Source organism: Tenrec ecaudatus, chromosome 1, assembly GCF_050624435.1.
Source record: "Tenrec ecaudatus isolate mTenEca1 chromosome 1, mTenEca1.hap1, whole genome shotgun sequence".
Classification (NCBI taxonomy): domain Eukaryota; kingdom Metazoa; phylum Chordata; class Mammalia; order Afrosoricida; family Tenrecidae; genus Tenrec; species Tenrec ecaudatus.
In genome coordinates, this window is record NC_134530.1 from 65,354,620 (window position 1) to 65,377,498 (window position 22,879).

The 22,879-nt window shown below is 51.4% G+C and overlaps 1 protein-coding gene and 1 pseudogene across 2 annotated transcripts in view; both read left to right on the forward strand.

Moving 5' to 3' along the window:
- Nucleotides 1–4,987, forward strand: LOC142424438 (SREBP regulating gene protein pseudogene; annotated as a pseudogene).
- The window catches only part of CTPS1 (CTP synthase 1), a 23,663-nt gene continuing 5,751 nt past the window's right edge, over nucleotides 4,968–22,879 (forward strand). For both annotated transcript variants that reach the window (XM_075554589.1, XM_075554597.1), the window contains exons 1-12: nucleotides 4,968–5,104; nucleotides 8,848–9,026; nucleotides 11,288–11,458; nucleotides 12,591–12,691; nucleotides 13,429–13,545; nucleotides 16,077–16,160; nucleotides 16,582–16,662; nucleotides 17,950–18,101; nucleotides 19,876–20,008; nucleotides 20,905–20,993; nucleotides 21,760–21,854; nucleotides 22,405–22,467. In XM_075554589.1, the coding sequence (XP_075410704.1) occupies nucleotides 8,861–9,026; nucleotides 11,288–11,458; nucleotides 12,591–12,691; nucleotides 13,429–13,545; nucleotides 16,077–16,160; nucleotides 16,582–16,662; nucleotides 17,950–18,101; nucleotides 19,876–20,008; nucleotides 20,905–20,993; nucleotides 21,760–21,854; nucleotides 22,405–22,467 (1,252 nt within the window). In that variant the 5' untranslated portion in view covers nucleotides 4,968–5,104; nucleotides 8,848–8,860. The remainder of the gene's footprint in view (nucleotides 5,105–8,847; nucleotides 9,027–11,287; nucleotides 11,459–12,590; nucleotides 12,692–13,428; nucleotides 13,546–16,076; nucleotides 16,161–16,581; nucleotides 16,663–17,949; nucleotides 18,102–19,875; nucleotides 20,009–20,904; nucleotides 20,994–21,759; nucleotides 21,855–22,404; nucleotides 22,468–22,879) is intronic.

Sequence of the window (22,879 nt, forward strand, 5' to 3'; positions counted from 1 at the left end):
TGGCGCCGGCTGCTGAGGAAGAGGTGGGTGCTTGGCCTGGTCTTCGGCATCTGGCTCGTCTCCTTCCTCACCAGCACCTTCAGGCAGGAGGAAGAGCAGAGAGAGACCGGAACCTCCTTCAGGTTCAAGACCGTGCCCAGCCCCTTCCTTGGAAAGTGCAGTGTAACTTGGGCAACTGCAGCAGTCATGTCGGAATTCCATTCAAGGACAGCACCTCATCCCGGATGAGCTTGGAAGGGTATGTGAAAGGATGGATTTGCTGGCAAATGGCTGCGGTGACGTCAAGGTCCCTGGCACAGCGCAGTGTTGCTGCAGCGGCTGCTTGTCTAATGGCTGCTGCAGCGCCTCTGAGTGCTGGGTCTCCTGGGGCCCGCAGCCCGGCCAGCAACTTTTCCCGGAGCCTTGCTGACCCGGGCAGCCGGGCCACTCCAGAACCTCTTCACGGCGCCGGAAGATCACTTTGAGTTGTGCTGGGCTAAATGCAGAGCCTCATCCGAGTGCACAGCCCGAGAACGCCTAGAGGGATCCCGTAGCAAGAACCCCCCCCACCCCTCAGCTCTTCCCTGTGTGGCGGGCACAGGCGCGGAAAGTGGGTGAGGTTGGCATGGCCAAAGCCAGACTTCAGTGTGTACACTGCACACTCTCGAGCTGGAGGAGGACCGAGGCTGCGGAGGAAACCTCAGTTCCAACACTTCCCATGGAGTTCTCTCTGGCTTCGCTGGTCCCTGGGCTTTACCAACCGAACAGCACCGGAAAAGCCCCCTGGCAGCTCCAACTCTGCTGCCCCGACAAGACCCATCTGCAGGCGGAGCTCTCAATGCCGGGGACATGTGTGGATGACTCTGCGGTGTACCTGCAAAGGGAAGGGGGAATCGTGTTATCTCCAAGTGGTTACCGCCACGTGTAACACTTTGGACCCAGGCCCTCCCACTGTAAAATTATTTATTGGATTTTCTGTGGCGTCGTAGGAACGTTAAAATGTTGGTTCAGGAAAATGCCTGCCTTTCTAGTTGAATATTTCCAAGGGAAATTTGTGGGGCTTTTTTGGTTGTTGTTCTTGCATTTCTTGGGCTAAATTATCCTCCTTTTTGCCCAGATAAAATGTCTCATTTTTTAGAACATGGATTTTCTCTCCAGGAGATTATTTTTTATTTTAACAGTATCTGTCAGATAAAAAAATTACCGGAAAAGTTTAAAAAAAAAGAAGGGTTGTACAATTATTACCACATCAATCTTAGACAGCTTCTTCCTTGTACTCATTGTTATTAGTGTACTTGTTTTTTAATTGAGGCAAAAATGTACACAATGGAATGTTTTCCTGTATAATTCAGTGCCACCGACTATACTCTTCATGTTCTGTACCATACACACCCTTTCCCACATTACTCCACCACCATGAACATCAACCCAATGCAACGACTCTTCCCCCCCTCCCAAAGGGACCATGGGTCAACTTTGGCTACACAGAATATCCTTTGAAGCCTCACTGAGTAAAGCATTTCCTGCATGCCCTCTGGAAGGAAGCAAGGTGACTGTGGGAACAGGGACCGGAAAGAACCGTTTACTATGTTTTCCTTCTTTGTGCCATTGATAGGTTAAAAACAAAACAACATTCAACTTAGAATACTTAGCCCAGGTGAACACATTTAAGTCAACAATGGCAGTCTTGTTCCTGTCTGCCCACTTTCCAGCCAGTTGACCTTTTTTGCATGCCAGGGCGGAGGAGGGGATGGGGTGACAGCATGTGAACTAAGCAAGTTCCTTGGGGCACCCTTGACAGGGAAGCAATTGGCAAGACTTGGCGCTGGTAGAGGGAAGGGCAAAGCAGACAGGACCCCACATGAAGCAAGCCTCCCAGTGTGCTCGCCAGAGGGCTCATTTCTTGTTAGGGCCCGTGAACTACAGTGACAGCGACGGTGTTTGCATTGTAGGGCGGCAGCGAGAATTAAATATGCCAGACCCTGGCTTTAAAAGGTGAGTGGACACTGTACCTGAAAGGTGAGGTTACCACAGAGAGATGCCAATCTGGTGTGGAGGAGCCAGAGAAAACAGGCACTTACATCAGCACCTTCCATAAAGGCCTAGGGGTAAGCATTAGGTGCTCCACAGGGGTTACGGGAGGGAGGCTGTCTCAGGCCCAGTTCCCTAGGAATAGAGTCTGACTGGGAGGCTTGGACCAGGGAAACATTCTCAGGTGAAGCCTGAGATGTAATGTTAAAGTAGGAAAAATATCAGACAGACACACACACACACACACACACACACACACACTCAACTCACTACCATCGAGTGGAGGCCAACTCACAGTGATCCTATAAGACCGGGTAGAACTGCCCCCGTGCGTTTCTGAGACTGTGACTGTGTAATGGGAGTAGAAAGTTCCGTCTTTCTCCTGCAGAGCAGCTGGTGAGTTGGAACTTCTGACCTTGGGGATTACAGCCCAACATAGAACCACTGTACCACTGTGTTTAGCAAACTTCCATCCCAATCTGGCCTACCACCTATTCCTATCAACAGCATGTTGTTGGAACATGGCCACATCTATGTCACTGATGTGTTGTCTACGTTTGCACTGCAACTGTACAGCCGAGTAGCTGTGGCAGAGCTGTGACAAAGCCTCCGATGGTCTGTCCAGCCCTTTAAAGAAACAGCGTGTCGATGCCTGGTTTTGCTGATTCTAGGGAGCTCTAGAATGAGAATGACACCATGGAGTTGTCCCACTTGGAAGTCAAAGGGCCTGCGGCCTCTGTATCCCCTTAAAGGAGTCAAGGGAGGGCCTTGAGCTTAGAACTCCATACTTGGAGCTCAAGGGAGAGGTGAACATGTGGGAGTTGTTAGGAAAGAGGTCATATTTCTTGCGTCTGGTGTTTATTCTCATCTGGAGAGGAGACCATAGACTGAGCCCTGGGCTGTACCTATGTTTATAGGTCAAGAAGAAGATCTAGGGAAGGAGACCCAGAAAGACGGATCTCTGAATTGGGGTGGGAGTTGGGGGAGGGGGTGGAATGGAAAGAAAGTGTTTTCTCAGAAGTTGGTATAGAATATGCTTCCAGGAGGGAGTGGCCAACTGCTGAAAACTCTACACGGGGCCAGTTTTAGGGGTGATCTGGCTTCACTGGGAGGGAGTCTGTGAGCCAAGATGCCACTGTACAAGTCTCCTAACTGACCTCTTGGCATCTGTTTGAGTGATGCCCCCAAGTGGATTATGTCATACCCTAGCTCGACATTCTTAACATGAAACCTTGTGACCAATTGTTTCTGGGAAGGAAATAACATTTGGGGCAGTTCCTATGTCAGGTGCCATTTGGTCAGTTCTGATTGTTTTAGGCACAAAACCAAGCCAAACTCACTGCCATTGAGTTGATTCTGACTCATGACGACCCTGTAGGGCAGAGTAGAACTTTGCTGTGGGTTTCAGGGGAGTAGACAGCCTCCAGGACCCCAAATCTCAAGAATGAATCCAGCAAGTCTTAAAGAGGACAGAAACATCCAGATGGGGGAGGCCATTCACGGGCAGTCATGATGGCCTCCAAGGTTTGCTGAGATTCAGAGACCTGAAGAGGACATGGGAGAGCAAAGGAAGTGGTCACAAAGGTATGACTGGTGGCAGATTAGTACATCACAGGTACAAATGGGATGACAGAAAGGGGGCAGGGAGCATGATTGGGACACCTGCATTGAATAAGACTTAAGAGTTTTAAAAGATTGGTTGAAGGCATTCTGACTGAGGCAGTCAGGGTATGACTCACCACACTCCAACCTCAGTATGGTAATTTCCATCAAAGACACCCCCAGGCCAGCCCCGGAGGAAGATGGTCCCTCCCTGGCTAGCCAGAAAGTTTACCTACTTTCTAATGCACTCTGCCTAAGGGCAAGGCTGTTCAAGTCACTGCTTCATGGTCAGAAGGAATTCAACAGAGGCATAATCTAAGTGGGGACAAGAGACCCCAATCTCAAATATGATAAAAGGAGGATATGTATTTTCTTAAAAGGGACCAAGACCACACAAAGACAGACTTGTCATTCAAATGAGGGAGCCACTAGCACGGAGTCATAATGACATCCAAGGATTCAGTCAGGATGCAAATTAAATAAGGCGTGGAACAAAGAAAACTGTCACAAATTCATGATAGGTGGCAGATCAATGCATTACATTCCCTGGAGGGACTACAGAAGCAGGAACAGGACCATGAAGGGAACATATATTAGATAGAAGAGCTTACGAGATTGGTCCAGGGCCTTCCAAACAAGGCAGATAGACCGTGATGTGTGACTGTGAGACCCCCCCCCCCCCTCTACCATTGCCAGTTTGGTGACCTTCATTAAAGTGGTTTAGAATTGCAGACCTTGTGCTTAGCAGCCCAGCGCTTAACCCTCCGCACCAGGGCTCCTTTCCTATGCGCAACAGAATGGAAACATTGTGCGCTCATTCCAGGTTGAGCCCGTGGTTGCAGCCAGTGTCCCAACCGCAGCCTGCACGATTTGGATTGTGCCCGTGGCCGCCTGTTACGCGGTGGGCGTAGGTGTGGGGGACAGGGACTCAGAGGAGCAAGCTTTAGAGGCTGGGGTCACACTGCCGGTGACCCTAAGTCCAGAGGGCAGGCGTTGAAATACACCATCAGACGGATCGGATCGGCAGTCGGTGGAAAAAGGATGTTAACAACTTCAGCAAGCTGTTTGGGGAAGAGGCTTGAACCTAGTGATAGATTTGCTAGGAATGAGTCATCAAACGGCTTTCTCTCCATCAAGAGAAAAAGTTAGGACTGCAGGCTATAGCAAAAGATGCGCAGCAGCAGCACCACAGCCTACTCAATGTTGACGGCCATAAACGGGCAGAGCACGGGCTACACCCCTGGAAGACACCACCCATGGTCGCCCGGGGCCTATTAGAAAAGCGCCGTCCGCTCTGCGCCTGCGCACGTCTAGCCCCGCCCCCGGGGCGGGCACTCGCGCCCTGCCCCCCGCCCTCTGCGTGCGCACCGCCTAGAGCCCGCCTCCGTGAGAGACTACCGCGCGCATGCGGCCGTGTTGGGTCACTGGCTGCGAGGGCCTCGCTGCGCACCTATCTGCCTTAGTTTTTCACCTGATTTGAATCCGGTGTCAGGTAGGCAGACTCCAAGGAGCGCGTAGAAACTGTTCTTTCTTGCAGGAATCAGCAGCATTAGCGGCGCGCGGCGCGGGACGGCCAGGCTGTTGGGTTACAGGCACTGCTCCCCACCAATCAGGGGCGAAATGGCTCGGCCTCCCACCCAATGGGCTGCGCGCTTAACCGGAGTGGGGCGGGCGGCCGCGGCCGCCTGGGAGCCGGCTCCCGCGCGCGGGGCCGCGTGGCCGCGCGCGGCTGGGACAGCGGCGGAGGGTGTGTGGGGCGGCCGCAGAGGCCGTGGAGCCCGGGCCCCCGGCTGGCTCGCCCTGGTTTCCGCCCGGCCCCGCTCGGCTGAGGCCCGGATGGCTTGGGGCACGGAGAGGGCCGCAGAGGCGCGGGCACGCCCTGTTCGCAGCCCCTCGGGCCCCCCAGGGAGTTCCGACGGCCTCCTACCCCTGCTGGCGACCCTGACCTTCCGCTCGCCCGTCCGGCTCGGGGGCACGGGCTTGGTCTGCCCGGGATGGGGGGCCAAGGTCCGAGCTAGGCCCTCCCCGGCGGAGGCTGGGCTCGGGCCTAGCGCAGCCCCCTGGCCCTTCGGTGCGAGTCGGGTCGTGGCGCACCCGGCACTGCGGGGGAAGGTGCCGGCGGGCGGCCAGCTGGGCTCCCCTGTTCAGCCCGAAAGCTGTCGCCTCAATCCAGCGGCGGAGATGCTGGCTTTTCTGAGCAGCTCACGTTGGTGGCGCGCTTACGTCTGCCCTCATAATTGTGTACCTCCAGCAATCCTGTGACTGACAGGCGGATGCGGAGCTTGTCACCTCGGCTTACAGACAAAATTCGGGCTTCCTGGGACTTGCCTGAGGGCTGGTGCGCAAGTGGTGGCGCTTACCTCACACCGCTTTTAAAAACCAAGCAAACCACATTTTCTAGATTGTGGTGCTTTTTGGGGTTTTGTTTTGGGTCTTCTACCCCCAAATCGCCCTTTGCCAAATTCGCCTGCTGCATCTTGATTGGTATTAGTTGTGTGCGTGAAAAATCGCCTTCCACCATCTCCTCATCACCCAGAGTTAGATATCTGAGTTCCCACGAGATTTGGCCCCATGCTGACCTTTCCAACTTCTCTTCCACCCCGCCCCCACCAGCAGAATCGCCCCTACCCCTGCGTTAAGTAGCTCCTCACCTTCTGCTTATACTGGCTTTCTGTTCCCTTCCCCGCCCTTTTTAAAGACATTTACTGCTTACTCCTCCCAAAGGAGCCCTGCTGGCTTAGTGCTTAAGCATTGGCCTGCTAACCACAGCTTCAATGGTGTGAGACCACCAGCCACTGCTCTGGAGAAAGACATCCCATAAATGATTACAATCTCTGAAATCCACCTTGCCCTATAGTGTTGCGACCCGCTTGATGGTAATGCGTTTGTTCGTTGTCCCTTCAAGGTGCAAAGCAGGAGTCCTTTCCAAGCTGGGACTCCTTCTGTTGGCTCATGCACTTCATCTTGGTCTTTGCCCTAAGAAGGTTCTGCTAACTCTTCCTCATTTAGCCCTTCACATTTTGATTACTGGTTACTGTGTAAATGGTTCACGTCTAACTGGACAGCGGTCCTTTCAGATAGGGCCCACAGGATCTAGCACAGTAGCTCAACTACAGTCCATCGCTTGTAAATGTGGGCGATTGAGGCCTCCCTGCCTCTTCCCTGCCTGTGCAGGCCCAGTAGGAGACTGCTGGGGTCTTCTCAAATGAGTAAGGTTGGGCCACATCAAATGCAAAGGGTTGGGATGAGTCTTCCGTAGTCTTAACTTGTCTTAAAAAAGGGTCAATGAAGAATTCGCAGGAACATTCCAAATTTCATTTGAAACCAGGATGCAGCCCAGTAGGGAGCATGTCTGACTTGCACACACCTAAAATGTAGCCCGGTTTGATAGGCACATGCCAATAGGCACCTTTCAACTTAACAGTGATGGTCAAGGCATGACTCACATTTCCCCTAATTAATAAGGACTCAAGGTCAAAGCACAGTAGTAGTGCAGTGGACTACCAACAGCAAGGTCAGCAGTTGGAGACCCTCAGCTGTTCTTCAGGAGGAAGATGGGCTCTCTACTCCCCTAAAGAGTGACAGCCTCAGAAACTCACAGAGGCAGTTCTACCCTGTCCTGGAGGGTCGCTCTGAGTGGTTGGCACCAACTTGAGGTCAGTGAGTGGGTTGGGCTTTAAGGTCAGACAAGTTAGGGGAAACAGCAATACCGCGCATTTTCTGGGAAGTCTGTACAGTTAAAGGCAGTGAGGAAACCCCAGTTTACTTATTGACACACCCCCCCCCCCCGGCCTTTTAAGGATTTTCTAAGCACTTTGCCATGCTTTGGGGGTATGCTGTGGCAGAGGCTAGACAGAGCAGGATGTGGCTTCCCGGTGACTTCCTTGCTGCATGAGAAGAGACATTCTAAGTATTCTTACCTCCTTGCCAATCTCCTTATTCCTGCACTGAGGGGAACAGGTGCTTCCTCAGTTCCCTTGTACCTAAGCTTATTTTTCTTGTAATTTGGTTTCACCTGGAACATTCCAGAAGGAAGGAAAAAAAAACCCCAACATCCTGATCACATCAGAGCAAGCATTACACTGCAACTTGGTGATGGTATTTCTCATTTTAATCACATCTGGGTGTGCTGATCAAATGACATGTTTTGACCGCTGAAGCTGGGGACCAGCAGTCAGCCCTCACCGATAAGACAAGCCTGTGATGGACAAGTTGTAGCATCCCTCTTGTCTGTGTGGTTTTCTACTGCATTTGCATCCATTCTTTTTCTCTCTGTCCCTGCCACCCCCTGCTGTGACTTTGAATTAGTAGGCCCTGTGCACAGGATGCGCTTCACATGCTTTATTATCTGACGTCCTTTCCCCCAGGACAGTCTCTTTGTGGCAGCTCTGGGAGAGATGGGTGGCAAGGTGGAGCAAGCTGTTATTAATTAAAGTGTAGAGGAGAACTACCTGTAATTAAAACAAATATTTAGGTTTATCTGTACTTAAGTGTGACCTTTTATTCTTTACATCCTTTGATTCTTGCTAGTAATGGGAAAGGAGCTGTATTTTCTTGGTGATACATTGTAGTTTAGCTAGAGATATTATAACTTTCACCAGGGAAACAGTGTTTATCCAAGATGGAATCAATCTCTCTTTCTCTTACACACACACACACACACACACACACACACACACACACACACACAGAATAACCAGGCACCTGAGCATAATAGCATCTGCTGACATTTAGGGCATAGTGTTGTGTCAGCAGCGTAGAGCTGGCTTGTTTTCTTTCATTTTTAACAGGTTGACTTTAGCTTTAAACAAAAGCTATGTTATTTGGACGGCAGTTGTTTGTTTTTAAAGCTCCTATTTGACGAAGTTATTCAGCGGCTAAGACCCAGCCTGACAGCCTTCAGGAGTCACTGAGGAGACCTGGAAACCAAGACTCCAAGAAGGCTCATCGCTCTTTAGTGCCAGAGCTGATAGTTGAACCTAGATGCATTCATATTTTTCTTCCTCTTCAGTTGAGCTAGACAAAAGATTGGCCCTTCGATCCCCCCTGGAGTGCCTCAACAGAAAGGCCTGGCGGTCTACATCCTAGAAAGTAGCCACCGAAACCCCTGGGGAGCTCAGTGTTGATCTACTCTCGACTCCTGGGGTCTCGATGAGTCAGCACAGACTTGACAGCAACGGGTTTGTAAGTGGATTGATTGAGACCTATTTTATCCCTCGTTGTTCGTCCTCCCAGGTCAGAGGTTAAAATGAAGTACATCCTAGTTACTGGTGGCGTCATATCGGGAATTGGAAAAGGAATCCTTGCGAGCAGCGTGGGCACAATACTGAAGTCGTGTGGCTTGCATGTCACGTCCATTAAAATCGACCCGTACATTAACATCGACGCAGGGACATTCTCTCCTTATGAACACGGTAAGCTAAATGCATTTGTTGCTTTCCCTTAAAGAAAAAGGTTATCTCGTATGTAGAAGTACTCATGGCCCCTAGAAATCGTGCCTCTAGTTTGCACAACACAGCTTCCATCTCCGGCCTTCTGAACACAGTCTTACCGTAGCTGGACCATCCGGTGACTTCTTTCTTGCTTGGACAGAGGACAGCAGCCACTCGGAGAGACAAAAACAAGGCTTTCTGCTTCCGTAAGGAGTCCCAGTCCCTGACACCCACAGGGCCAGTTCTGCTCTGTCCCGTAGGGTCGCTGTGAGTCGGAGGCGACTCAAGGGCAGTTGGGGTGTTGAGTGGACAGAGGAAGCAGTTGAAGTGTCCCTGTAGTGGCTGACTGGAAGTTTGTGGGGTCACCCGAGACAAGAAATCTGATGGGTGACAGAACACCCTCTGCATATTTGTTTCTTTTTCATGGCCCTCATCCTAAAGGCTGGAAGAGAGGAGTGTGGTAGAGAACCGGGTTCTGGCCCTATATGAGAAAGGGGTTTTTATGAGCAGGTGCTCCTGCCTAGCGTGGTGGCCCATGTCCGGAGGTGGCGAAGCGACTTTTTGGGGCTTCCGGTGATCTGTAGCCTTGAGGTTGTGTTTCGCTAGGCGAGGCTGTTGAATAGAAGTCAGGCTCTTCGTGGTGAGTGAAATAGTTACGGGAGGGTCAAAGACTGGCATTTGACTTTGTTATTACTGAGTACCTCAGTTGTAGAAAGGAACACTGGTGGTGTGGTGGTAATGCACTGTGCTGCAATCCGCATGGTCGGCAGTTCAGAACCACCAGCAGCTTTGCTGGAGAAAGACTCTGCTTTCTATTCCTGTAAACAACGACAGTCTCAGAAAACCTCAGGGTTGCTGTGAGTCAGCAATGACTCAATGGCAGTGAGTTTGGTGCATTTATCAATTGTGTAGTGTATTACCTTGATTTAGATACATGTTACGGACTGAACTGTGTCCCCTAAAAAATGTATGTTGTAAATCCTGACCCCTATTCTGATCCCATTTGGGAGTCGGGTTTTCCTTGTTGTGCTGGTGAGGCCTGATCTGTGGTGGGCGTGTCTGAGACCAGCCACCTTTGAGAAGTACAGGAGCAGATTAGGCACAAGGAAACCGAGGACAGGAAGAGAGATGCCACCTCCCACGAAGACAAGCCCACCAACTGGGGTTCAGAAGTTGAAAAGAAAGGAGACCAGAGAGAAAGTCCTCCCCTAGAACCAGCACCCCAAATTCTGATGTCAGCCTCCTAAGTTCCAAGGGACTACGTCTCTGTCTGGTGAAGCCACCACTTCAGGTGTTTCTGTTACCGCAGCACTCAAACTGCGACAACACGGAAAAGACTGATGGCTTCACACTGGGAGTGGATGAACTGTTAGACGTACAAGCTTTAGAGTTCCGTATTCTTTCACGGCAAGACGCCAAGGTGAAAATGCACGAGGAGGATTGCCATTAGAATAAAATTTTATGTAACAGTCTGGAAAAGATCCAGTCTGGGGCGATGTTTAGCACAGGATTCCTGAGCGAACAGCAGAGCTAGCAATTAAATCCTTTTTCTTTTCCTAGCGTCAGGCTTGGCTCCCGTCGTGAGGGCAGGAATGAGTAAGATTTTGTGAAGGCCCCGGGAGTGAATGTTAAGCAAAGGAACAAGAGGAAAGTCTCAAGTTTCACACTTTGTTTAGGATTAAAGGGGAGCCTGGGATTTATGGTCATCATGACCTTGTGGGTGTGTGTGTATGTTCGTAAACTTTGTGGGGAAATGGAATTGTCCCACCAATTCTTTGAATCCTCCCTGTATATCTTAACATGACTTTTAAATCATCTCATACACTCCTCACATCTTGAGCCTGACTTTGTTCAGTGAGAATACTTTGAATTCTTTCCACAAGCTGCAGTAGCTTCCAACTGTCAAGCCTCACCCAGCTTCAGCCTTCCAGGTGAGGATTTGCTCCCAGGTTTATGCCTTTGCATACCTTCCTGATGGAGCATGAGCTTGTATTGGGTCCCCGTGAGTCAGGAGCAACTCACCGGTGGCAGTGAGTTTCCTTGGTAGGCCAGTGGGTGTGACATGACCTTTTGGAAAATGATTGGCGATTGTGCTTTCTTTCGCACACATGTCGTTTTCTGGAAATCCATTCCTTTGCCTCCCATCACGTTAGTGCAGACTGCTCTAGCCACTTGGCTCCTCTGTGTTCCGGGACTTGGGCTGTGCGTGGCCCATGTGACACTTCCCTCCCTCCTCGCTGCAGGGGAAGTGTTTGTGCTGGATGATGGTGGGGAAGTAGACCTGGACCTGGGTAACTATGAGCGGTTCCTGGACATCCGCCTGACCAAGGACAACAACCTGACCACCGGAAAGATCTACCAGCATGTCATTAACAAGGAACGCAAAGGAGATTACTTGGGGAAGACGGTCCAAGGTACTATAGAATTCACCTTTAAGCTCCTGGGTTTCTTTTTTTGTGGCATTTCCGGTTCTTGGATGGCACTGGCAGAGTCCCGGAGCTGCTGTGTGTACACGGGGCGGGGGGGTGGGGGGCTTCACCCGGGAGCATGTGTTGGAGATCCAGGCTGCACTATGCGCAGGTGGGATAAGGAGACATATCTTGTGTGCCCTGGTTTAGGCTGTTTCTCCTCAGTGCTGAGTGCTTGGGGTGCTGCCTGAGAGTGGGCAATGCCACTGTGCCCAGTGTTGGTTGGGGCGAGCTTGGTGAGGCTAGGAATTTATGTTTTGTGTCAAGAGTGATGAGTCACCGCTTTAAGCATTTACACTTGGGCAGCACTATTCATTGTATTTTGCATTTTTTAAAGATGGTCTTGGTTGTGTGGATGAGATCCTGCACAACCTTGTTGGGGAGGCTTGCTCCTTAGACTGTAGCAAGCTAAAGGCAGTCTACCCCTTAACAAGCAGCCTGAGCCCAGGGGTAGGATTCTCACACATTCTTAACAACAGCCCACACTTGTTAAGAACTAATATGTTAGATGCTTTGCTTAAGCTTTTACAAGCTCCAGCGCAAAATGCCCACAGCTTTTTATTAAAGTGGAGCTATTCCTTCCACTTAACAGGGGAGACACCAAGCTTAGGAATGGGTAGGAAATTTACCCAAAGATCAACGCTAATGATTGGTGGGACCTGGAGTCCAGACAATGCCAAGCATGTTGCCCCAGGCACTTGGCCATCCTGTGCTACCTCTACAGGCGAGCATTGCCCCTGTGGTAGCTGGGGACGTGATGGAGCCAGGCTCTGGTGGCTTCTGGTGCCTGGGTAAGTGCCCAGGCATGATGCTGCCAGCTCCATCTGTGGCCCGGTAGCCCAGCCTCATGCTGGGATGCAGCCAGAGGGCAGATGCCAGAAATGCAGAGGTTCAGGTGCCCCGATGGGGCTCGGGAGTATGACCTTGCTCCCCTGCAGAGCTCCCAGTAACCTCTTGGCAAACTGGAAAGGAAGCAGTGGGGCAGGATGGTCAGATTTGATGGGGCCTTTTGAAAACGTGTCTGCGTCTGCCTGGGTTTGATGGGCTCTCTGCACCACGTTTCTCCACTCTTTCCCAGTGGTCCCTCACATCACAGATGCAATCCAGGAGTGGGTGATGAGACAGGCGCTGATCCCTGTAGATGAAGATGGCCTGGAACCTCAAGTCTGTGTTATCGAGGTTAGTATGCATCTGCATCTGCCCCAGCCTCTTGGTGCCTGCCTACGGGCTTACGGGACCTAGTGAGCACACGCCGTTCCTTAAGTCGGCCATCGGTAACCGAGGAGACACTTGCCCCCGGGGGCCCGCTGCCCCGTGGGCTCTGGTACAGGCCGACAAGTCCAGCTCATAGTCACGGGATGACCACGCTGGAGGGAGCAAACTTTGTGCCAGCCATTCTCCTTCCTCAGCTTTTCCAGGGCCACTGGTCCTGGCTGCCCCGAGAAGGGTGGCGTGTGACAGAATGTTCCTCGCCCTCTTGAGAAAGCCTGCAGACCTTTGGCTTGTCCCTGGCAGGAGCAGTTTTGCCGAGTGAGCGTGCTCTGGTTTCAGTTCCTGCGTTCCTGGAGCGCTGATTCAGCTTGCCGGGTCTCCTGTTCTTTCAAGGACAGGCGACTCAGAGGTCCCAGCAGCCGTTGGTGATGGTGCTCTTAATACCACAGTTGATCAGCTTTTCTCTTGGAGGCAAGCTTTGGGCCTCTTGGCTTTGTGAGTCCCCTCAAGTAAACTTCTAGTGCCTCTCTCACCTGACCCTTTCCTAAAAGTGTTCGGAAACAGTCCACGGTAACCGTGGGCATCAGTGAGCCTGTCTTTCAGCTCCCGTCTGTTCTGCTGACCCTGGAGGAGGTGACAGCCGTTGTCAGGGCAGCCAGCAGAGGAAGGGCAAGTGCTAACCGACGATGTCTTTGCTTGTCTAGCTCGGGGGGACAGTGGGCGACATAGAGAGCATGCCCTTCATCGAGGCTTTCCGGCAATTCCAGTTCAAAGTCAAAAGAGAGAACTTCTGCAACATCCACGTCAGTCTAGTCCCCCAGGTAAGGGACTCGGGTGAATGGGGTGGGAGGGGCAGCGTTGGGGAAGGATACCACTACTTCTTTTTAAATACTTGAGGTAAGTGCTCAGGAAGCAGGAAAAAAGGAACGTGTGTGTGTGAATTATGAAGTAAGATCCTATTTTCTAAAAGAAAGAAGTAAAGGGAAAGCATGGGAAAAGGGCACAATTAAGACAGTGGCTTGACAATTTTGTGTCTTTACTAGCTGGTAAAATTTATCATATCGGGGGGAGAGGGGAGGGAGGGGAAAAAAAAGAGGACCTGATGCAAAGGGCTTAAGTGGAGAGCAAATGCTTTGAGAATGATTGGGGCAGGGAATGTATGGATGTGCTTTATACAATTGATGTATGTATATGTATGGATGGTGATAAGAGTTGTATGAGTCCCTAATAAAATGTAAAAAAAGAAAAGAGGAGAAAAAAAATGATTAGGGCAAAGAATGTACAGATGTGCTTTATACAATGGATGTATGTATATGTATGGACTGTGATAAGAGTTGTATGAGCCCCTAATAAATTGTTAAAAAAAAAAGAGTTGTATGAGCCCCCAATAAAATGATTTTTTTTAATAAATTAGTTTTTAAAAAAGAAAGAAAAAAATTTATCATATCTTTAAGCTAGAAATTCACAAAGTTGAGTAGACTGAGGGAGTCAGCAGTCACAAAAGTTATGGGGGTTCAAATGCAGGCAGACAGGTAGGAGCTGACCTGGAAGCCCCAGGGAATGGATCTGGCAAGAGGAGGTACGCCCTGTAGCCCCGAGGAGCCCCCAGGTGGGAAAGGCTGGTCCTCCCTGCGCCATCTCTCACCCAGATGGAGCTCACAGATACCTCTCCAGGGTGCACATCCTGGGGTCGGCCCCTCCGTCCGGGCAGAGGGCTGGGCAATTTCTGTGGAGTAGATTTCAGGGGAGTTGGGCAGGCACTGGGGCCAACTGAGGGCAGTGGTACTGGGATTACAACATGGGACTTACATGTGCTTTAATGCAGTTGAGACACCCTTTTTTCTAATGCTTGGTTCCTAGAGGAGACAAATTCTTTTCTGGTGAGTCTGACGAGCTCTCGGGTGTGCCTGGTGAGGACCCCAGTCGACATGCCACCTCGTTCACACACAGCTTCCCCATGACATTGGGAGAAAAAGCACAGGAAACTGAGCCTCTACAAGGAACAGGACCTAGAGGGGAATGCATCTAGCATTAATGTCCTCAAGAACTGAGAGGGGAGAAAATGCAGCCATGAAATAAGACGAACGTGTACTCAGAACCAAAAATAGCTAACTCTGGGACATTTAAAAATTGGATCTCGGAAGTAAAAAACTTAAAGCTTAGGAAATGCCTGAAAAAGTAGGAGAGAAAGGTAAGAAAGCTAGAGGACTGGTCCAGGAGTTCTCATAGCCTGATAATAGGAGTTCCAGAAAATAAGACAGAAACAGAATGGTTCTCTGACCCAAGAGTCAGCCTGCCACCTGTATTTGGAAATCACGTACTAAAATTCTCTCATGCCTGTTGTTTCCTTGTGGTCACTGGTCCTTTTGTGCTGCAGCAGCAGAGAGGAATGGCTGTGACAAGTCTGCATGATTCTCAAAGCCTAGAATACTTGCTATCAGCTCACTGTGGAACACAGTTTCTGACCCTTGACCAAAGTCATTTGAGCTCATTTCCATAAGGAGGTTCCAGATCGAAAGGGCTCTCTGAAAGCCTAGCATGTTGGCTGCAACATGGCATGCATGCAAATGGCCTCTCATTGTGGATTTGGAGGATGAGACAAATCCCAAAAGCCTCAAGAGAAAAAAGTATCATTTTTCTAAAAAGAAAAATCAGGACTCACAGTGGTATATTGAACCTTACAATATTGGAAAATAAAGGAATAGAGTAGCCATTTCTTTTAAAGGTGTAAGAGAAAAGGATTTTCAACCCAGAATTTTATACCCAGCCAGTCTTATCCATGTGTGGGAGGAGACTGAAGATAATTAAGATGTGAGGGACTCAAACAGTTGATGGGGAAAATCCCATTATCTCTTGATTTCATTTTGTCATGAACTTTTTAAAACAAATTGGCACAAAGCAGATTCAAGGAAAACATGGAACAAAGTTGAACTGGATAGCAGACACTCCTGCAGAGGGGTCCAAGCAAAACCCTGAGCTAGGGTTGCAGACACAGGACCGGTGTGCACACAGAGGGGACTGGAGTGAGGAAGAGGATGGGCGGGACCCGCCGTGGACGGGAATCCCTTGGGAAATGCGGCAGGGAAAGTGAAGCGACAGAAACAGCACACGAGGAGGACCTGTTGGAAAGAGCTGCCGAGTGGTTGCCCTGGGGTTTGGGAAATGGGGAAGGGATGGGTGAAAACCGAGACCTTGTAAAACTGTGTACCTCAAAAATAGATGCGTGTGGAGAGAACTTTGACAAAAATCAAGGTTAAATCATCACATGATCGCTTTCCCTATTGAAAGTCAAAGCCAGACTTGAAAATTCTTTATTGTAGAGAAATTAACTTTTACTTTTCCCCCCAAATAGCCAAGTTCAACAGGGGAACAGAAGACGAAACCCACTCAGAATAGTGTTCGAGAACTTAGAGGGCTTGGGCTTTCCCCAGACCTGGTAAGAATCCCTGGCTCCTGTGTGATGCCCATCTAATTCAGATCGCTCCCTACAGGTGCTTTGCGCTTCTGATTGTAATTGATGGTGATGGGGAGGCAGTGAGGTGAACTAGAGCTCTGGTTTCACTGTTTTGCCCAGGGTCTTGTCCGCCCCAGGCTTGATTCCTCCTTTCATCCCAAGCATGGCTGTGGGCAAGGAAAGGCCTGCCTGACGTGCTGCTGTTCCCGTGGGAGCTGGGCTTTAAGCATTGAGTTCTGAAAACAAGTGCTGTGTTCTCATCGTTTATTGCTGGGGGCTCGCGGTTAGCATCCTAACCCATCGTCTTAGCAATGTGCTGTCAGTGGTCATTTCATTCAAGACTAGGCCCCAGCGGTGTCATCTCTCCTTCCCACCTGACCGGCCTGGTTTTCTCCCCTGCTAGGTGGTGTGCAGGTGTTCCAACCCTCTCGACACAGCTGTGAAGGAGAAAATATCCATGTTCTGCCACGTTGAGCCGGAACAGGTGAGTGGCCATGGGTCTCCAAGGAAATCCCGTGGCTCCCGTGGTCCTAGTCTCGCGACCAGTTTCATGACGTGTGTCACGTAGTAGTAGTAGTTTGAGACTGCAGACTTCCTCGGGGAAACGATGCCCTCTGACTGTGATGGACCCTTGTTTTCCCCTGTGGCTCCCAGCACACCTTTCCTCCTGCTGCTGCCTTCGTTTTCCTTGCTTCTCGACCCGTAAGGAGCCCGCGTGGCAGGATGGGTTCCAAGTTGGGCTGCCAACTGCCAGGCCAGTGGTTCAAATCCACCCGGGCTGCTCCATGGGAGAAAGATGAGGCTTTCTGCCCTCATACCGCGTTAGTCTCCGACACCCACGGGGACAGTCCTCCCCTGACCGCCCCGGTCTCCGTGGGTTGGAATGGACCCAATGGCAGCGACTTTGTGTCTTGGTTCGTGTATTTTGTGCTTCCGCCCTTCTCTCTGTCTTCCTCCCAGCTTCCTCGGTGCCTCCCACTCTTTGTGGTGCTGGCCTTTGGGGCTTGCTCCTGTCAGGGAGAAGCCAGTGGCTCCCTCTCGGTTGAGCTCTTGGTTTGCATCCATCAGGGCCCAAGGCGGCCATGGCGTTTTCAGAAACCCTTTCCCTGCCAGACCTCCGCGACCTCAAAGCTCCGGGTCATTGCTTCTTCGTTCTCGAGGCCTCCTGTGCGTGTGGTAGATGGCACGTGGGCACGTCCTGTACCAGTGCCTGTCCTGTCCCGTCCCGTCCACGTGTGTCAGGGCAGAACTGTGCTCTGCGGCCTTCCAGTGACTGATGGTTCAGAAGTAGATCACCAAGCCTGTCTTCCATTAATAGCGCAGTGTTTATTTAACTGCTGGGACCACCCAGGGATGGTACAATCATACTGCCCCTGTGTGTGTGTGTGTGTGTGTGTGTCTGTGTGTGAGAGAGAGAGAGAGAGAGAGAGGCTGCGGTTCTAAAAGGCCAAGACCGCCTGTGATCCTGTGTGCTTGGTGCCAGTTGTCTGAGGGGTTGCGGCCTGTCAGGCAGGCTGTCGTCTTTCTGTAACTGCTAATGGAGGGACCTGTGGTCCGGGAAGTCTCAGACATTGGAATACATACATATCTCAGCAGAGTGCCTGTTGGTCATTTACGTTTTTCCAGAAACTGGTCTTTTTTGCTGTTTGTAAATTGAGAGCAGATGTTCTCCTGACGACGCACAGCCAGCAGGAGGCGACACAGCCAGTTGGTTTGGGTTTATTTTTATGAAATAACCCTTGTTTGTTCCCTTTCCCTCCTTTTCAAACAGGTCATCTGTGTCCATGATGTCTCCTCCATCTACCGTGTCCCACTACTACTAGAAGAGCAGGGGGTTGTAGATTATTTTCTCCGAAGACTCGATCTCCCAATTGAGAGGCAGCCCCGCAAAATGCTGATGAAGTGGAAGGAGATGGCTGACAGGTGGGTCTCGGCGAGGAGCTGGGCAGGCCCGGCTCCAGTTTGTAAGGCCTCAGGGAGCTCCGTGCCCGCTGCTGCTCTCCAGCTTGCCCCCAGCAGAGCGGGTTGGGCCAGGCCTTGACCGGGAGAAGGGTGGGGATGAATGACAGGGTGACTGTGGGACTGCTGAGGGAGAAGACTGAGGGAAATTGAAAACTTGCATTGTGAGGAAAATGCCTGGAAGGTTGTGCTGGTGAATTGATTTCCATCACAATGCACCCGCCCATTCATCCCCAAAGAGCTGTCACTGTGGTCAGACCCGTGGAGTCGGTTCCCACTGTAGCCAGACGGTGCACAGCAGGACAAAGCTGCCCAGTCCCGGGCATCCACAGGGCTGTTCCTGTGCTTGAGCCCAGTGTTGCAGCCTTCGTGCCAGTCCAGCTTCTTGGTGTCCGCCTCCAGAGACTGGTCTCTCCCGACAGCATGCCCAAGTATGTAAGACAAAGTCTCGCCATCCTTGCCTCTTGGGCAGCAAGGGCTGCCTGTGAGAATTTCACTGGCACTCTTTCCAGTATATCCCTTCCCACACAGTTCTGTTGTTCAGCCCATGGGGTGGGGCTATACAGTCCTCAGTACTATCACACCCCCCCTCACTTCCCGTGCCTCAGGGAACCCTCAGTCCTGTCGGTGTCTCAGGGGCTGGCTATCTGGATTACCTGTACCAAGCGATCTTAGATGCAAAAACGACCAGACGCAAGTCTAACATGACCAATGAGGTGCCACAGTAGAAAGGGGAGGACATGTTCGAGAACTAGAGGATAGTTACGTGTTTGGTCACCACACCATGGATGTATCCTGCGTTCCGTGAGGCCCATCTAAGAGGGACTGTCCAATTGTCTTGCGGGTGGACTTTGGGTCGCCACTACACCCAGACCCCTTCATTCAATTTGGATGCACGTTTTTTGAACTTCTTGGATACCTCTTCCCCTTAACACCTCATTCAATTTGGATGCACGTTTTTTGAACTTCTTGGATACCTCTTCCCCTTAACACCTCATTCAATTTGGATGCACGTTTTTTGAACTTCTTGGATACCTCTTCCCCTTAACACCTCATGATCACACAGCGTCCTGTGCTTCTTCCACGTGTTGCTTCCCTGCGAGATGGCCGCTTGTTTAGCTCCAAGCCTTTTAGACCCCAGACGCTACCGCATTTGATAGCCGGGCACCATCAATAGCTGCACATTTCGATGGTTTAACTTTCCCTCTTCTCTCACTATGTAGCCATAAAAATGGTACACATTTATGATCCTTTTCCTAAAGCACTTTGTTGAACTATCTGGCTGCGCTTCGCCATACTTTATATGTTAGTTTCTTGTTAGCAGATACAACTGGTTAGTGTAACATTATGTCATCCGTATGTTTATTACTTTTAGGTGGATTGGGGTTGATTGAAAGGTTGTAACAGCATTTCCTTTTAACTTGTATTTCTCTTGACTCACTAGCTGAGTCAGTGGTTTTCTTTATGCTAGTTTATCATCACATTGACTGTTGTCTGTTCATGTTTATTGGTTTTTGCACCCTTTGAGATGTAACAGTCTCCTTATAATAGCTTCTGCATTTGACTTCCTTTAACAAGCCTGCCATGCTGCTCTGCACCTGTTGCTTCCTGTTTTGTCTGTGCGTAAAGCTCAGTGAGTGTCCGCTTGCCAACATGCTCTCCTTAAAAGACAGGTTTGAGCTCATGAGGTTGTGCACATCCTAACATGAACGGGCATTTCTTGACCTCTGTTTGGCAGGTACGACCGCTTGCTGGAGACCTGCTCCATTGCCCTGGTGGGCAAATACACCAAGTTCTCCGACTCCTATGCCTCAGTCATTAAGGCGCTGGAGCACTCGGCACTGGCCATCAACCACAAACTGGAGATCAAGGTGAGGCAGGGGGCAGGTGCAGACCTGCTGCTGGTTTTCGGAACTCAGCATTTGTTTGGGGATCTAAGGCACACTCCTGTCTCAAGGAGACACTGAGAGGAAGTGGGGGCATGGCTATCAAGCACCCCATGAAATTCCCCAGGGAAATGGGCCAGAGGCACATCGTGTAGTTGAAGGTGGTGCCTGGAAGCCGTTCTAGGTGCCCAGTGACTCAGGGCTGCACCAAGGCACTCTTTAACTTGTGCTGTTCCCGTTCCCTCTGCCTTCATCTACGCCTGCCCTGTGGGCGTTGCTCTGTCCGCTGTAGTAGTACTGACCCGGTCTGGAGGGTTGGGGGCAGTTACTGTGCTGGCCCCTATCTACACAAGCAGCAGTGTGTTGTGGATTCTGGAGCCAGGTGCCCCAAATTCTGACTCTACCACTTACATTGTGGGGCCGCGGGTCCACTACTGTCCCCTCTTTGTACCTCAGTTTTCTCATCTTTACAAAGAGCTAGTGATCGTACCTTCCCTGGTGGGCTGACGGGTGTGGGTGTCCACTTAGCAGAATTCATAGAAGCACCCACTGGTGATGCTTCTGCTGACTGTAAACTTACACATCAGTGAAGTTGGGAAAAGGAGTCAATCTGTGGGGGAGGGAAGTGGGCAGAGTGCCCACGGAGAAGCACTCACGCGAGGCTGTCCAGTGCTCAGCCCCAGGGGCCACAAACGAGCCCCGTGCAGCTAGGGCACTGGGTGGTTTTGAAGGAAGTCCTATTTAAACGTAAAGGAGGTTTTTAAGTGGACTTGGGCATTAGCCTGTGAAGGTTACTGTTTTGAAGCTGTGCCAGCTGGGATATTGGTAATGTTGCTCTACGAGTGACGAGCGTGCCCCTTCCTCCCGTGTGAACCCCTCAGTACATAGACTCCACAGACCTGGAGCCGAGCACGCTGCAGGAGGAGCCCGTCCGCTACCACGAAGCCTGGCAGAAGCTCTGCAGCGCGCAGTAAGCCCGGCCCCATTCTGTCTTGTTTTGGTTAGATTTGAAGTCCTAGTATAAGCTACCGACGTGCGTTTTAGTTATTGAAAAGACGCTTTCATTTAAGAGGGCTAAAAGCACAGTGCCCCGGGCGAGTGGAGGGCGAGGAGAGCACGTCCAGAGTTGGCTGGTGTGCTCCAGTCACCTGGCATCTTCCACCCCGGGCACCGGCCACGGGCCTGCCAGGGGATGCGCATACGTAGTTTGCTTTTGATCTATCAGAGGCCCTGTGACTCAAGAAGAAGAACACGAGTGGTTTCTATTTCACTCCCCGTCGGCTGGCACATGCCAGCTCCTCCTGAGACTTGCGTCAGCCCGGCCCAGAGCTGGTGTGGGGAGGCTCCCGGACACAGACACAGACAGGCTGGGTGGTCGGGGGCTTATAGACACCCTGTGTGAGTTTAGCGCAGGCAAATTAAATGATAATGGCACAGATTAAAACAGGAAAGACTCAGTAGCTGAGGCCGATATGAATCATATAGCATCCTGTATGTTTTAATTGTACAGCCTGTATTTTTCTCAAAGGCTGTAGGCAGTTTCTCCTGTTGCTCAGAGGAGGCCTTGGCTCTGTGTGTAAGCCCGAGGTGTCTGCATGCATCCTTTCAGCGCGTCTTTAGATAGCCCAGTCCTAGCTGCCAGAATGTGGAGTCGCTGCCGCTGGCAGCCTGTCTTAACAGGGTGGGGTGGAGGCTGACTGGCAGAAGGGCACCATGGGCTCTCTTCTGTTGGGCAGCGGAGTGCTGGTTCCTGGAGGGTTCGGTGTTCGAGGAACGGAAGGGAAGATCCAGGCCATCAGCTGGGCTCGCAAACAGAAAAAGCCTTTTCTGGGTAAGGAGCTGTGTGCCAGTCTGAGCAGGAAGGAGTGGACGAGGGTACCGGGTGGGCACCCAGACAGAAAGCTGGAAAGTTACGGACACAAACGGGTTCTCTTTGGGGAAGACGTGAACCCGCCTGTAGCATGCACAGGCATGTGAGCTCCGTGCTGACGTCGCAGGGGCTTCGCTCACAGAGATGGAGCTTTGAAGCCCCTCACGTGGCACTCCAGCTGGTCTCTGGGACTGTACATTGTAGTCACTTTCCCCATGTCAGTTGGAAGGCTTAATAAGGGGTTTTCTTAACGGAATGTTTGCAGGGGCCGGAAGGAATGTTGCTTATCTGTAAAACAGATGACTTTCCAAAGCTTGGACACGTGTATGCCCTTAGACCCAGTTTGGGGGTGGGGGTGGGGGTGTATTTGTTGATAGCAGGGGATGATGGGGTTTAGGGAGCCAGCGAGCTGGCTACCACATTGCCAGCTGCCGGCTGGCTGCCCCTGAGACCTGCCTGCTCACCGGGCGCTGTTTGGTGCCCCCCTCCCCCCCCTCCCCCCCCCCCGAAGGTGTGTGCTTGGGAATGCAGCTGGCAGTGGTCGAGTTCTCCAGAAACGTGCTGGGATGGCAAGGTAAGCGTCCTTTTACGTGTGTGTGTGTGTGTGTGTGTGTGTGTGTGTGTGTGTAAAGTCTGTTTGCTGTTCCTTTCTGTTTCCCACGAACCTTTGGAAGCCGCCTGCGAGTGGACGGCTCGGAGGCCCCTCGAGAAGGACGCCCGTTGAATGCCTGACGCTGGGCTCAGGGCCCGGGTGGGGAGACAGGCTTGGCTTCAAGGCAGGGAACTGCTTATGGACGGACTGCAGGGCTCTTCAACACTAACAGCAGGGGGTGGGTGGGGGCAGGGAGCCCAACCGTCTGCCACAGCGCCCACTGTGGCCACTGCCACATAAACGTTCGCACTGTCTTGTCTATTGAGTGCACGGTAGCACTATGAAAACGGGGTGAGAGTCCCCAGAACGTGGCACGGCGATCCCAGCAGGCTGT